General features: G+C 45.0%; 1 protein-coding gene across 1 annotated transcript; it reads left to right on the forward strand.

Moving 5' to 3' along the window:
- The first annotated feature begins 6,128 nt into the window (after positions 1 to 6,128).
- On the forward strand, positions 6,129 to 14,097 carry CKAP4 (cytoskeleton associated protein 4). Its single transcript, XM_034063257.1, has 2 exons — positions 6,129 to 6,543; positions 11,005 to 14,097. Exons 1-2 carry the CDS (start codon positions 6,190 to 6,192, stop codon positions 12,331 to 12,333), a joined length of 1,683 nt encoding a protein of 560 aa, XP_033919148.1. The 5' UTR covers positions 6,129 to 6,189; the 3' UTR covers positions 12,334 to 14,097.
- The last annotated feature ends 1,639 nt before the right edge of the window (positions 14,098 to 15,736 follow it).

The raw sequence follows: 15,736 nt of genomic DNA on the forward strand, positions 1-15,736 counted from the left end.
ACAGCCTAATCCAATAGCTCCCAGAAAGAAGACGATGTTTTAAATAACTATGTTTGTGCTACTTTGCCCTAGTTTTTGCATGTCATGTGGCAATGACAATCCGAGAGAAGCTCCAAAGAGCCTTGGAGAAGACTCTGATGGCACAGAGATGGGCTGCCTTGTACAGGACTGTTTCCACTTAAGAGGACATTATTTAGTGTTATTTTTTTACATCCATTTTGTCTTAAATGCCTTCTGAAACATGGGGAGAAGCTGTATTCTGCTTTTTGGTATGATGGCAGCTGGCACCTTTTATTAATTAACCAGCTATATAATCTAAAACTGCACAAAGAGTACTTGCTGCAAACACCAGGGCCAGTGACTTAGGTGCATTTTGTGTGCTGTGTGGACTGGCAGCTGAGGAAACCTGTGATGCTCAGCGGCCTGGTTTGCATAGGGAGGGAAAGGGATGCCCCAGCCTCACCAAGTAAACTAGCTTCTAAATATTTGTATGAAAGATCAACTTTAAAGAAAAAAGTATCTCAGGGGTATCACCCTACATCACAGAGTAAGAGAGGGGATTCCAGAAAGGGATGGCTTTAAAACAACATTTTTTTTTTCAGTTGTATCAGTGCCCTTCTCCCACAGCACACTAGCTGTTTTGGAGCTCATTAAGTACCTAGTTGGTCCTATCTATCTGTCTCTCTATCTATCTAAGATGTGCATCTGTGTACATAGCTGAGGCACCAAAGACATTCTTCCAGATTCCAGTCCAAAGGCCAAGAATAAGTTGGACACCACAGTACTCGACACTTAATCTCCTTCTTGGTTTCAATTCCTTCCTGATCCAGAGGCACTGAATCTATAGGCCATTATATGGTTCTTGAAGTAGATTACCTACTGTGGAGATTTTCTCCACAGAGAAATAATCACTCATTTCTTGTTTGTGTCTTCTACAATGTCAGCCAGAAAAATAATTGGACAACCTTTAAATGTGTTCTGCTCAATTAATAAGATTAATGTCCTTGTGTCCTTGTTATATTCCTTTTCATTAAAATGTCTTATTATTTTATTTCAATTATGAAACTACTTTTATCTCAATCCATGAGTTTTCTCACTATTACGCTGCTGCTTCTTTTCCCTCATCCCACTGGGAAAGCGAGTGAGCAGCTGTGTGGTGCTTCACTGCCAGCAAGGGTTAAACCACAGCAGTGTACAAATTTGGAATTTTGACTAGTGTCTCAATTTGGCCTTAATTCTCCCTCACTATAGAAACACTGTTAATTGAGGTGAAGAACAGGTTGTGCTCAGCCGTTGCAGGGTGTTAGTTCATAACGTTTTCTTACTGTTACCAGTAAAACTGGCAAAGCCAATAAAACCTACAATTAATGCACTGCTTTATCCAGCAAACAGCTACAGCTACTGAGTAGGTAAGACGTGCAGCTGCATTTGGCCCTACAGGTCAGAAATGTCCCACTATATGGCTAACTGATGGTTTGAGTGGGAGGAGAGGGAAAGGGCAAGGCATGTTATTGTTTACCAAGGGTTCATGACAAATAAGTTGAGAGCTTAACTTGAAGTCACGAGATATTTTACCCTAATCCTAATAACTGAGCCAGTCAGACTGGCTTTAGCATTAACAGATGGATGGTAAGACTCTGGGTTGGCTGAGACCATCAGGCCCAGATTTGATAATAGGCTCAAGGGTAAGACAAAAAGTCCACAAGGCAGGTGTTAAGGATGCGTTCTCAGCTTGCTTTTTTGTGGTTTCCTGTGTTCCAATGAGAAATAAGTCTTGTGAGAGGCTAACAGGATTGCTGCTTCTCCACACTGAAGCATTTGGCTTCAAATTCACAGAGGCAAACCAGAATATTGAAGCGTGAGAGAAACTGGTATATCAGTAAACTCCACAACAGCACCAGTCTGCAGTCTCTAGCTACTTCTACACCTCAGCGAATCCCTAATGCACACTCCCTTCCACACTAGTGCTCTGTCTTTCTGTACATAGGAAACAAAGAGTTTGACACACTACACCAAGTGCAATGAGAAGTTGTCTGTAGAGCAATACTTTTGGTGTGGAATAGTTTGCTTTGGCTCCATGGTGAGAACAAGCCTTAGCTAGTACATGGCTAACATTTTCCTTATCCCTGCCAAGCTGGAAGAGAAATGGTAGAACAGTTGCCTACACTACCTTACTATCTGAAAAAGATTTGCTTCCCTTCATGCTTAACATTGATGATCCTCTTGATTATCATCCCTGGTAACATCCATACAGCTCACTTCTTATTGTAAGCTCTCCAAAATAAACAGCTTCAAAGGTGAGTCTCAGGGTACTTCTACAAATCCTGCCCTTTCTAGCCCCTTCCTAAGAGAAATCTGAGATCCCCTTTATCACATTTACAAAGTGTGAGAAGTTAAGGCTGTGGCTGGATGTTCACTGTGGAAACTGCTGTCCTAACCTTCCCAGGGTGCTTCATTTACTGATGAAGATTTCTACTCCTATGGTATTGAGGTGGACAGAGTATCGAAGGTTCCTCAACTGTTTCAGTGCAAGCCTCCTCCTTTTATCAGCTCCAGCCACCTCTGGGATGTATTCAAGACAACCTCTTGACCCTGTGCAAGCTCTCCACTGTTTGAGACTATCATAGTTAGTACAATCAGCTAAGCAAGCTTTGCTGTGGTGTCTGTAATTTGCAGTCACTTCAGCATTATCTCCAGATAGTAACTTTTGGCTTCAGGTCTGTAGAAGGTCAAGGCCAAGGTCATTTGGTGTTTAAATACAAGTGTGCTGACAAAATGCCTTAGACATTCAACTATAATTTCTGCTTCTATTACCCATGGTAGTAGTTACTGCCTAGAACACCACATACAGGCTAAACAGTTCAGTTTCTCTTAAACCTTGCTGGAAGTGCTGAATGGAACTGGATTTGCTGGTCTGACATCAGGAGCTGTGATAGTGCCTAGGTAAAGACTGTTGTCTCTGAAGAATACTCAACCTAAAATTTATTTTAAAATAAAGCCTACTGAAAATCAAATGAACAACCAAGAACAGAAAATGTCTTCCAAGACAAAACTTCATGGGATTTCTTGCTGTCATCAAAGAGAGAAACAGATACATTAGCACCTCAAGCTTTTCTCTTGCAAGGAGTTATGGCTTGCACAGTAATGTGCTGAACTTCACTTGTGCAGTGCCTCTTGGCAAGCAATACATTTCCGTGTAACATAAAAGCACAAGAAGGAAATAAATCAAATTAACATCAGCAGTTCAGCAGCCCAGGCATAGCACTGGAACGAGCTTGTTGCTACTAACATTTTCTTTCATGCCTTAGAGACACCGAAGCAATGCACATAAGATCTCTGCCCAGAAGCCCCCATATAGCTTTAAAGCATTATTTTCATTCATTGGCTCTGTGTCTTGAACAGAATTTTCTTTTATCCCCCACAGATATTTAATACGGTCAATATTAACAGATAGAAACATGAGTGAAGACTTTTTGTTGTAAAAGTTAGCTTTAGCTAGAAGGACACACCTTAAAATACAGCAGAAGAGTAACATGTCTGAGGGAAAAACCAACAGCCAAGAACTTTTCATTGTATTGTTTTTAAAAACATAAACACCAAATCCTTTTGAAACTACCACATTTGCTACTAGTTGTCTAGCAGTTGTTTGCATTTAGCCCAGGTCTAGAGCCATTATTGCTCTGCATGACCCCCTGAGAACGTGAGACAGAAGCAGTAATAGAAGTCTACTTGTGTAAGTCTCTGGTCTTCCTAACTGTAAAAGAAAGGAACAGTACAGGATCAGCTTTACTTTGTTGATTGATCATCTTGTAGTGAAGTGAAAGGCAGTTTTCAAAAATACTGGCAAGTCCATCCTGATACCCTAGCTACTTGGCCACTTCATTACAACACTGTCCTAGGTCCAGAATCCTGGGTCCAAGAACCTCATGGAAGCTGCCAGCAACACACAAGTCTCCACCTGATTGCAAGGTCTCTTCTACTAACACTGAAACAGCAACTTGCAATATGCATCTCACTCTGAATCTTCAGGCAACTCACAAAACTGGGGAGTAAATGTTGCTTCTTACTTCAAAGGAAGGAGCAAACAGGACATCAGCAGAAGGGACTAAAGAAGGGAAGAAGGCATGGGGGGCTCAAGAGCTGAAGAAAGCCAAGCAAATGCAAGTGCACTTGTATTTGTACTCAGCTAGTATGTGAAAGTCTGTGTTGCTGTTGCCTGCAAGGTACCCAGTGAGGTTAAAAGAGAATATTCCTCAGTCCTTTCTTGTAAAAATTAGGACTCACTTTGTGAATTGTAACCCATAGTTACAAAAACCAGATGCAGTTACACACCTTGGCCTTGTGCTGTACATATGTGGACAACTTGACATCAAAGGTTACAAAAAGTCCATCTCTCTAAGCCATCAGTGACATAGTAACCTGGCAGAGCAGTTGTATTTCTTACTGGACAACAGTTAGTCTGTTAACCTCTTCACTTAGTACTAAAGGACAAAAAAGGGGTACAATACTGCTGAACTCAAGGCAATTTTTTAAAAATTTAGGCTTTTTCTGTGCTATCACCTCTCCTATAGTCTGGCCAAAATTGTAAGCAGACAGCAGAAAGGCACTTAGGTTGTATTGTTTTCAAGTTTCCACAATCAAGTAAGTACATGATAACAGTTTAAGATACAACCACTCAGTTTCTGAAAAGGGTTTAAGCAGGTCTTTGTGATGCTGAAAAAATTGAGGGATTTTCAACAGAGTTTTCAAGTTATTCCTATATATATCTCCCTTCCACCCAAACACGTCTGTACAGCACATTCCCTACCAGTTTTCTCCATGAAGAGTACCTACCCCCAGCCCTCTATTACCAATGCCCTAAAACCACAGCCTCAAGCCCACCCAGTTCCTTGGTGGAACTTGCATAAGGATCCTGTATTGCAGCATCAGATGCAATTCTCCCCTCCCATAGAACTGCTTAATTAATCCAGTGCACAGCAGGCCATTTCCTCCACCGGTGCCTTATCCCATCACTTTGTTCTGCTTTATTCTTAAACAGGGGAAGTTTAGATTGGATCTAAGGAAGAAATTCTTTACTGTGAGGGTGGTGAGGTACTGGAATGGGTTGCCCAGGGAGGCTGTGAATGCTCCATCCCTGGCAGTGTTCAAGGCCAGGTTGGATGAAGCCTTGGGTGATATGGTTTAGTGTGAGGTGTCCCTGCCCATGGCAGGGGGTTGGAACTAGATGATCTTGAGGCCCTTTCCAATCCTAACTATTCTATGATTCTATTCTTTCCTCTACAGTTCTTTCATTGGCAACGTATCCAAATCAGTCTGCTCCCACCTCCCTCTAATCTGGTTTCTTACTAGCATAAAAACTGAGAGACAAAGACAGTGGGATGTCTTTGCTTGGCACCTTGGCAGGCCCCGGCTGGAGCTCATGGTGCAGGAGGAAGCATGCTCATCCTTTCCTGCCATGTGCTGGGACATGCTCTATTGGGATACAGCAGACTCGTGTCAACGTTGTGAGGCAAAAGAGCATGCTGGGAGTGTGAAGGCTGCGTGGGGAGTTTGAGTGGCGAGTTCTCAGCTTCGACTGAGTGTGCTCACACAAAGCACTCTGCAAAACCGGTGGGAATTCGTGTGGGGCCGGAAGCACTGCTGCTAGTCAAGGCAGCTGTTGTGTGCCCGAGGGACCAGCCTTATGCCAAGTCCCTGCTCTGCAGGCACAGAAACAAGGATGCGGATGGAGAAAACTTTTTCTCAGTGCCTTGCTCTTGGAGTTTGCTCTGGGGGCCGAAATCACAAATAGCAAAACAGGAGTTGCGAGGGGCCACTAAAACTACTCGGCAGCGGCACCGGGATGGGCTTGGGGACACCCGCGGCTGTGACAAGGGAAGGCCGGGCGCAACCCGCTGTGAGGCCTCCGGACTCGGTCTCGCCCACAGCCGGGGAGGCCGCGATCGGGTCTGTCACCCCGGGTCGGGCGGGGCAGCCCTCCGCTGTGCCCGCTGCTTTGCCGTCCCGCTGCCTGCCTCGATACGGGGCCGTTCCCGTGTGCGTGGCGGCACCCCGGGGCGGGGGCCGGGGCGGGGCGGGGAGCGCGGCGTTGCCCCGGCCGGGCCCCCGCCCTCCCTCTTTCCCTCTCTCCATCCCTCCCGCCCTTTCCCTCTGCTCCCGCTCCGCGTACGACGGTGACGGCATCTTGCCATGTCGGCCGCCAAGCACCGGGGCGCTAAGGGAGGAAGCCCACCCTCCGCCGCCAACGACAAGAGCGCGCAGCCCGGAGGCGCCGAGGAGCCGGCAGCGAAGAAACAGCCGGCGGCATCGCACGGCCGGGGCGGCAGGGCCGCCGGGGGGGGCGGAGGGAGCCGCTCCGGCGCTGGCCCCCGCCGCGGCTGGGCGCTGCTGCTGGGCGCCGCGGTGGTGCTGGGCGCCGCGCTGCCCGCCGGCTGGTACGTGCGGCAGCTGCGGGAGGAGGTCGGGAGGAGCGCCCGGGAGCGGGAGGCCTCCGGCCGGCAGCGGCAGGAGCTGGCCGCCACCCTGGACGCCGTGGTGCAGAAGGTAGCGCGGCGCCGGGCATCGGTGGGAGGCGGACGGGGTATCCTGCGGAGTAGCCCCGCGGCGGCAGGCAGGGCGGGGGGTTCACCCCTTAAAAAAGCAGTCACGCAGCTCTGGGACAGCCCGGCTTGCGGGAGAGCAGACGTGTCCCGTACCCCACCCCCTCCATTTCTCCCCCTCCGTAAAGATGCTTTCATGGCATTAGAGGAGCAAATCGAGCCTGGGCCTGCGCTTGCAAACGTGGCCTCGTAAAGAGAGAATGCCTGGCAGGGAGCGGAGCACAGCACAGCGAGGGGCCGGGCCGGGGCGGGACGTGAGGGGCAGCCCACAGTGGCGGCCGCAGGCGGCTCGCTGCCCAGCTCGCTCCTCCACGGCTTGGGCGCGAAGCCATTTTAGGCAGCGCAGGCAGCACGCTTGGGCTGCCAGCAGTGCGGAGGACCTGCAGTTCGAGAGCCTGCTGGCGGTGGTTCCGCATCTTCGACGCTCGCCAGTCACTTGAACCCGAGCGTGGCAGATGGGCTGCTCTGTCGCCGCGTCGAGCGGGCAGGTGTGTGCACTGGCGTGGCAGTGCCGTTGGATGTGGCACCGTCCTGCCTCTGTAAAACAACGTGTGCCAGCTTCACCAAACAGCAGAGACCATGCCAGAAACTCTGAGCCTGCAGTACCCTGCCTTCCACGTTCCTGCTGCTGTCTCTGGCAGAGGGAGCAACGCTCTGTGTCCATGGCAGGCCAGGGCCGCAGAAGAGCTGGCAAGTTGTTGGCAAAGGGTGTGGCTCAAATGTATTGAAAGAAATGCTGGTTTCCTTAGTTTGTTTTCTCTCAGGCCTTATTAGCCCCCGAGCTACAGTTTCACAAACAGCACTGTCCATCTGGATGTGCTTTGGGATGCCTAAAACCTTTTAAAAATGGCGTCTGTGAGGGTGTATCATCAACGTGTAATCAAGCTCCTGTCTGGGGAGTAGGTAAATTGGTTGGAAAGTGGTATGTAAAGTTATGACTGAATCAGATCAAAGAAAAGGAAATTATTGCCTCAGCTTGACTGCTTGCTGTGCAGATTCCCTGTATCCCTCCGGGCTGGTGGTGAGGGGACAGGGTGGTTGGGACAGGCGCTAGCAGAGATCCTCTGACTGGTCTGTGGTGCTCCTAGAAGGAAGGCAACATGCACACGTGGAGTTTATAGGGTCAACATTGTTGTTCATTCTCCTTTACAAGGAGGAAAGGGAAAACTAACATTAGGGGTGAAAAGGGTTGTAAAATTCAGGTCTGCAGTGTTGTTTCTGAAGCTAATTTTAAATCCTGGGGATTTTACTCACTGATGATTGGGTCATGATTTGAACTAGGGAGGGTTGTTGTTTTTTTCCTGTTTTTTAAGGCATTTTTACAGACTCTTTGTAGGAAGGAAGGAATTGCAATGTCAAGGCGTGCAGGACCCAAGGTTACAATGCATGAGCATGGAATGCAGATGTATGTGCAGTATATAAGTCCTTGCTGTGTATAAGCATAAGAATAGGTACATTTTGCTGCCTCCCATCTCCATGTCATTGCAGAAAATCATAGGTATATCTGACATACTCTAGGAGACAGGTATGTAACCAATGTTTATAAATAGTTGGTTTCAAAGAGAACTGAAACTTTATTTGTCTGTGTATAGCAGGTGGCTGATGTAAAACATACATACAAGTAAGGCAAAAATGGCGGGGGAAGGAGATTACACAGATTTTCATTGTAACCCTTGAAAGCTTTGCTTGCTTTAGTTTGGCGTCTTTACAGAAGAATGGACTTGAGGCAGAGGAGACCAGGCTGTTGTCACTGCTTTACAAAAGGGCAGGGTCCTGCAGAGTGCCATCAGTGCAGGTTGCCATCTGGAACTGGCTTTGCCTTTGTCTTTTTATTGCAGACAGCTCCTGTCAGGAGTTTTATGTGAACTCATCTGCTTTACACATCAGTAGGAGAAAGGAAATGATGTGGAAGTTTAGTCTTGAATATAGCACAGTTCTCTGAGAGGCCAAGGTCATTTGGTGTTTAAACACAAGATAGTGTGGCCAATTAGAGAAATCATAGGTGTTAGCTATAGATACATTTTTTGTGCTGTTTATGCTGTGAAACCTTTCAAGGGCTATGATCTCAAACCGTACCAGCCATGGACACCAAATGCACAAACTCACACATAGGTGCACGTGCAAACCAACTGTGTAGTGAATACAAACTACTATTCTGAAGTTGCAGTTTTACCCCTCGTATGCAAGGGGTTTGCTTTTGGCCCTGGTGGCTCTTGGTTAGGACAGGTCAGATTAGAAGCTGGTCTAATTTGAAGACCCCAGTCCATTTTATTATGGCAGAGCTCTCTGACCTTCATGTGGCTGGCCAGTGGGAAGTATAGGAGAATAATTTCAGGTTCCAGTATGAGAATTGTCCAGATGAAGTGGAGGAACTGGTATAAAGTGCTTCCACTTAAGGAGGAGTGGGATTAATCTCTGGTGAACATATAGCAGCAGAGACCTTCTGGCCTTTGGAGAGTTCTGGCCATTTCTGATGCTTTTTCTTAGACTAAAAAGTGAAGAGAGTTAATTGCAAATAAGAATCCAGTGATTTGGTTGAATGTGTCGAAGAAAAATTCTGTCATGAGAGGGAGAGGAGAACTCTGCTGTGCTCTTCTTTCAGATTTCTGAAGTCCATTCATGGTGATACAGAAAATGCTCTGTGTGGAAAAAAAATCAGTATGAATGAAAGCTAAGGCTTTCATAATGAAAATGAGGTTTGTAAGTCATGGTAACAGCTGGTGCACTGCTGTAATACATGCAGCAGTATTATCTGCTTCCCCCCCTCCTCAGCTTGCTTCTAGTTTCATATTTGAGCACTAGAGAATACAAGCATAGGGAATGTAAAGACATTACAGACCTTTTTATAGAGGGAAAGGAAAAAAAGAAGTCATCTATATGGGTGTGCTTCAAACTGCAGGGACCTATTGGAGTAAGGGTAAATCTCATGGCCAAACCCCACAATCCTTACACAATAGAGACTTCCATGAAAATCGAGGACAATTTGGCCAGGGATTTAGTCTTGCAAAAATACATATAAATAACTTAATTTCTAAATAGTAGATCTGTTAGGTTTTTTGAAAATAATTTCTGGGTTCAGAGTGTGACTGAGAACTGGTGGAGCCTCCTTCAGTTATGAAGAAAAAAAGGAGTTCTGTGTATTTTTTTCTAAGAACTTATAAAATATACTTCCTTCTATTTCTAAAATAAAAGCACCCCTCCAGCTGTGTATCTAATCAGTAAACATGGCAGCCCGTGTGGCATGACTGATTAATATACCCCTCAGACACAGGGAGTAGCATGAGGCAAGGCAGCATGCATTACTCAGCACTTGCCATCCTGCCAAAGCCTTGAGGTATTTTCTACATGATGGATTCCTGTTGCAGCCGGTGGGAGTTCTTACATTGCTTTACAAAGTTTCAAAAAGTACAATCCCCACATGCACACAAGAAGATTTCTCCACAGTCTGAGACTGATACTCAGCATGGCCCCCAGATGAAGTAATGCATGCTTCCCTGGCCTGGATATTACCTTTAATTGTAAGAGTATACCAATGTGGAGGTCACTTACCCCTTGCCTTTTTCCCTCCTGATGCTACTAAAACCAACTGTAAAGATAGAGTTTTTTTAACTGGACCTTTGTGGTCCAGTGGTAACAGCCCTCTGTATTAACCTCAGATAGATGCAAGTGAGTCCCCTTGGCAGCTGCTATAGCTTTGTTCTCTGCCTGTGTGCATATACATTCACTAAGAGCATGTGAGTGTATGAATAATGAGGTACTAAGTATTGAGAACATTAAAGCCTTTCTATGTTTTTTATCTTAAAAAATAGCTAACAAGAAAAATCTGTGTCTCAACTGGTGTATAAGAAATGTCACTACTCCCCCAGCTATTCCCACCTCCCCTTTCCCCTTAGTTTTTCCTGTTATTCTTTCTTGTCTACTGTGAAACTTCTTTCATGTTCATGAATTGGCCTTGGGTATTACTGCCTGCTAACTTCTACTGCCAGCTTTTCTGTATTCAGAAGCTGATGCCAGATGGTTTTTGTTTGTTTGCTTTCCCCCCTCCCTTTCCTCCCTTGTGGACTTGCAGCTTGTAGAACCAGGCATCATATAGGGGAGGGATGGCTCAGGGTTGTCGATGCAAACTCAAGAGGCTGAAATTTGATTTTTACACATGAATTTCCTGGATCATCTGTGGCAGGTCAGTGAGGCCAAGGATCCTCAGCAGAAGACTGATTTCTCTGTATGGCTGTAAGGCTCTAGATGATGGGCTTTTTGTGCCTCCTGTATTCGTTCACCACAGGGTCATCTTGGGTAGAGAGCTTGAAGGATTGCAAGGTGGTCTCTCATACAGTAACAAGGGCCATAAGGACACAAAGGGTGAGCATGAAATTGTAAGTATTAACCATGTTTATTTCTGTTTTAGGTGCGTTCCCTTCAAGCCACATTTGGAGAATTTGAGTCCATGATGAAAATAGCTCAGCAGAAGCAGGAGGTGACTGAGAAGGCTGTTAAACAAGGGGAGAGTGAAATAAACCGCATCAGTGAGGTGCTGCAGAAGCTGCAAAATGAAATATTGAAAGACTTGTCTGATGGCATCCATATGGTGAAGGATGCAAGGGAACGAGACTTCACATCTCTGGAAAACACAGTTGAAGAGAGACTAACAGAGCTAACCAAGTCTATAAATGATAACATTGCTATATTCACCAAAGTCCAGCAAAGGAGCCAAGATGAAATCAACAATATGAAAGCAAAGGTTGATTCATTAGAGGAGGCAGATGTGTATAAACATGAAATTAAGGTGCTAAAAGATGCTTTTGATGAGATACAAGCATCCATGAAAACCAAAGAAAAGGACATAGAGTCCTTGAAGAGTACAATAGACTCCATGGAGTCGGATGTGTATACTGAAGTGAAAGAGCTAGTCAACCTCAAACAAGAACATGAGAAATTCAAAGAGGCTGCAGACACTGAACACCTTTCATTAAAAGCTTTACAGGAGAAAGTTCTGAGAGCTGAGGATTCTATTATGCATCTCCCTAGTGACATTAAAAGACTTGATGAAGATTTGCTGCAAGTTAAAGCTGACCTCAACAAATGGGAAGAAAATGAGCTCTTCAGAAAAGCATTAGAAACTTTTGGGAAGAACAGTGAAGGACTGGAGTCTCGATTGAGGCACATAGAAGACAGCCTGGAGTCTCTAACTTCTGCTGCTGTTCAAAACAGTGAAAACTTGCGATCCTTTATTTCTAAGGAGGCAGAATATAAGAATAAGCTCAGTAGCCTAGAACAAAGCATTGCTGCTCTTCAGGGAATCTCAGACATGGACTTAACTTCAGTCACAGATGTCCTGAGAAATCTTGGTGAATCACAGACCTCGCTGTACAATGACGTGGAGAACTTGAGGAGAAGCATCAGTGAACTGCCATCCTCCAGTGCTCTTCAGGATGTCCAGAAGCAAATCAGTACTTTGTTGGATCAAGGGAATCTCCAGGGTGAAGCAGAGTCTCAAGGCTATCTTGAAAAGTTTTCTTCTGTGGAAGGCTCTGTAGATGAACTGAGATCCTCTGTCAGCCAGGTTGATTCCGATTTGAAAATGATAAGAACTGCAGTGGATAGTTTAGTCTCCTACTCGGTGAAAATTGAAAATAATGAGAACAACTTGGAGTCTGTGAAGAGCTCAATAGATGACCTGAGGAATGACCTGGAAAGGTTGTTTGTGAAAGTAGAAAAAATCCATGAAAAAGTTTAGGCAGCGATGCTCCTTGTGCAGATAATGGATTAAGGAAAATAGCTTTTGTATGCCCAGTTTTTTACTCTTTTTAAAAGCAATTTGATACCTCCAAAGAGAATAAGAATACTTTAATAATAGAGACGGTTCTGCTTATTTCCTTTATTTCTCTCTTGTGTAGTGTTTTTGGTTGTTGTTGGTTTGGTTTTTTTTTCTAATTTCCAGAAAACAAGAGTTTAGTGGGGGGTTGAGTTTCTAAGGGCTCATCTCTATCAATCAGTGCAGCTGTAAGCTGCAGTAAGCTGCACTAAGCTGCAGCTGTAGTGGTGTAACTGAGGCACCACAGCCTCTTTAGCATGTGCGTATTTAATGGCACAAAGGTATTTCACCAGCGTGGGCGTATTTCATGGCATGAAGGTATTTCACACTATGACACTAGATACCCCACACAGAAAAGCTACAACTTTTGGTATGAAAAGCATACTTCTGTACGCACTGGGACTTTTACTGGTATATTTTGGTTTAAGAAACACATGAACAAAACTACATCCCTATATTAAGCTGTTTAGAGCAGTAAACCTGAAGTGTGGACCAGGTTTGAAGCAACTTACCTGTTTCTACAGTTTGGGATTCAGCCTTGTGGTCAGTTTACCAGGTGTCAGCTGAGCTACAGTATATATCTGTGAGTCTTTATACCAAGGAGTTAACAAGGAGCCCCCTCAACTCGAAGGTTTGAGCTAAGTGGCATCATTTGGGACCAAGACCTAAGAGTGGTGTTCCATCACATGGCTGGAGAGATTAATTCTCTGTGATCACAGGCTTCTTTGGAGCATCTTCAGCTGCTGGTGCAGATCCATGCTTAGAAGGGTCATCTGAAGGGTGAGATAACTTTCAAGAGGGTACAGTAATATTTTTGTGCTATTTTTAGAGTGTTTCCACAATGAGAATGTGTCTCTTCTGGAAAGGCCTAGTACAGGGTAATACAGGGTTTTCTCTAAAAGCTATCACAAATTTGAACAAGGAAAGAGAAGGACCAAATGCACCTTGTGTTAACGATAATAGTATGCTCCAAAACACACAAAGGCAAAGGACATATACATTTCCAGGTTTTCACACAGCTGACAGTAACCTGAACTCTTGTTATGTATTCAGGACTTGGTGCCTGATTGTCACCATTGTTGTCCCCAGGTGTCTGCCTTCAGCACTGGTAGCAAAGGATCCTTCTAGGAACTGGCTGAGAGTGAGAAAAAAGTGTTGTAATTCTCTAGATGCTCATTTAAAACCCAGTTTTTCATCACGCGTTCCTGGGTTTCTCTCTTTCTGGAAAGGAGTTCCAATACCCCTTCTTTTTTTAAGTTTACTTTTGAACTTTATCCAAAGATTTGGTAAAGGACTCTGCACACAGATATCTTGGAAATACATTGTGGGCATCATCCCACCTCAGCCTGCACTAGCCAGATCCGTGACTATGTTGGAAGAATTCCTTGAAACAGCACCTTCCAGAAGTGGTGTGCTTATGGGAACAGCACAGGTGAAAAGGAGTTCTCCTAGGTAAATAAAATATTGAACCATATCCGGAGTTGTTCCAACTGTAAACAGGAAGGAATTGCTGGCAGAGAAAGAGGGAGCCATGACATTAAGGTAATTTGTCATTGTTGGAACTGCACTGTTCATTGTTGACTTCTGAAGTTCTTGAACAATGTTGTTCAGGTTACTGTGAAATGAACTGTATGGCTTATTTGCGGTATTTTTAATACATAATAAACATTTGGAATATTCTTTGCACCTTTTTTTTCTGATTGCTACTTACTTAAAGTTGTGCTTCCCAGGATGCTTCCAGTGAGGTTGCAGGAAAGGGCTTGAGTGAAGCAGCAGATGTGGTGCAGCCCTGTACTTGTTCTCAGCTTTCATATGGGCATGTGAGGGCACTCTTAATCTGTTGTAGTTACAGGTGAGTTTGTGAAAATGAGGTTTGAGTCAGCTTAAGACAGTGGTGTTGACCTCCAGGCTCAGAACCCCAACATGTTAACTTGTGATATGTGAAATAAGTGATTTATGCAGTGAATGAATGCTATGTTGGATGCTGCCAGTGATGCCTTGATAAGACTGCAATTCCCAGAGCATGTAGAACAGAAATAATGTGCAGAAGGGACCTGTACTGGGTTCAGCAGTAGCAGTCATTTTTTCTCCTTGGTAGCTGGTGCAGTGCTGTGTTTTGACTTTTGGGCTGAGAACGGTTGCTGATAGCAAGTATGTTTTGAGTTACTGCTCAAATGTTTGGTTTGTCCAAGGACTGAGCCTCATGCTCTGCCAGGGAAGGAGGGGGGGCCGGGAGGAAGCAGAGATAGGACACCTGACCCAGGCTAGCCAAAGAGGTATTCCATACCATAGCACGTCATGCCCAGGATGTAACTGGGAGTTACCCGGAAGGGCTGGAGCTCTGGGGGTTGGAGGAGGTATCAGTCAGTGCTCAGTTGGGCAGGGTGGGGTGAGTTATGGGTCAGTGGCTGGTGAGGTGTTGTATTCTTATCACTTGTTATTTGTTTTATCATTATAATTTGTAGTAGTAGCAGTAGTGATTTGTGTTATACTTTAGCTATTAAACTGTTCGTATCTCAACCCATGGGGGCTACATTCTTTGGATTCTCCTTCCTAACTCTCCAGGAGTTGGGGGAGCAAGGGGAGGAGTGAGTGCACGAATTGTGCAGTTTCGTTTTAAACCACGACAGGACCTATGTCATCTCTCCAAAGTGGCTGCTGTTTTTTGCATAGTTTGGAATGCTGAATTGCAAGGCACATAAACTGTTTCAATCTTCATGGTAGATGACTGTCATTCAGAAGTTTGGGAAAGGATGATTTCAGGAGTATGGGCATCATCACATCCTTAGCAATTTGTGAGGCCAAATTCATAGAAGTAGGCAATCCCTGTTATTAGACTACCTACCATCTAAAAGATTTGATAGAACCTGTTAACAACAAGGTAGGTGATCATAAGCATGCAGTGGGCTTTAAAGGGTGGTAGCTACATGATGAGGGAACTTGGAGGGGATAAAGGCAGCAGTGCAGCTAGGCTATATTTGATCTCAAAGATCTAAATCTCCCATCTTAGAGATGAAGAAGTCATTATACCAAAGCACTGTGGACTTAAACATTTGAAAGGACTTTGCCCAAATAGCTGTGCCAGCAAACATGATGGAGATAAATCTTGTGCTGTGCAGGGGCTTCTCCCAGTTGCACATCAGCTGGTGCCTCAAGTGAAATAACTTGTAACAGGAAGAAGAGTTTCTGGGAGCTTAAAGGTGGTTTAGTGATTTAGTCTTACCATCTTGTTTGACATAACTTGGTAGTGTAAATAAAGCTGCGGAGAAATTAAATGACCACAGTAAATGAAGCTTTCTGAGATGTACAGACACAAGAGCCTAAA

Source organism: Melopsittacus undulatus, chromosome 5, assembly GCF_012275295.1.
Source record: "Melopsittacus undulatus isolate bMelUnd1 chromosome 5, bMelUnd1.mat.Z, whole genome shotgun sequence".
Taxonomy (NCBI): Eukaryota; Metazoa; Chordata; class Aves; order Psittaciformes; family Psittaculidae; genus Melopsittacus; species Melopsittacus undulatus.

Coding starts and splice junctions, on each gene's coding strand:
- CKAP4 (XM_034063257.1), top strand. CDS start 6,190: ATGTCGGCCGCCAAGCACCGGGGCGCTAAGGGAGGAAGCCCACCCTCC. Junction 6,544..11,004: donor TGGACGCCGTGGTGCAGAAG/GTAGCGCGGCGC, acceptor TTTCTGTTTTAG/GTGCGTTCCCTTCAAGCCAC.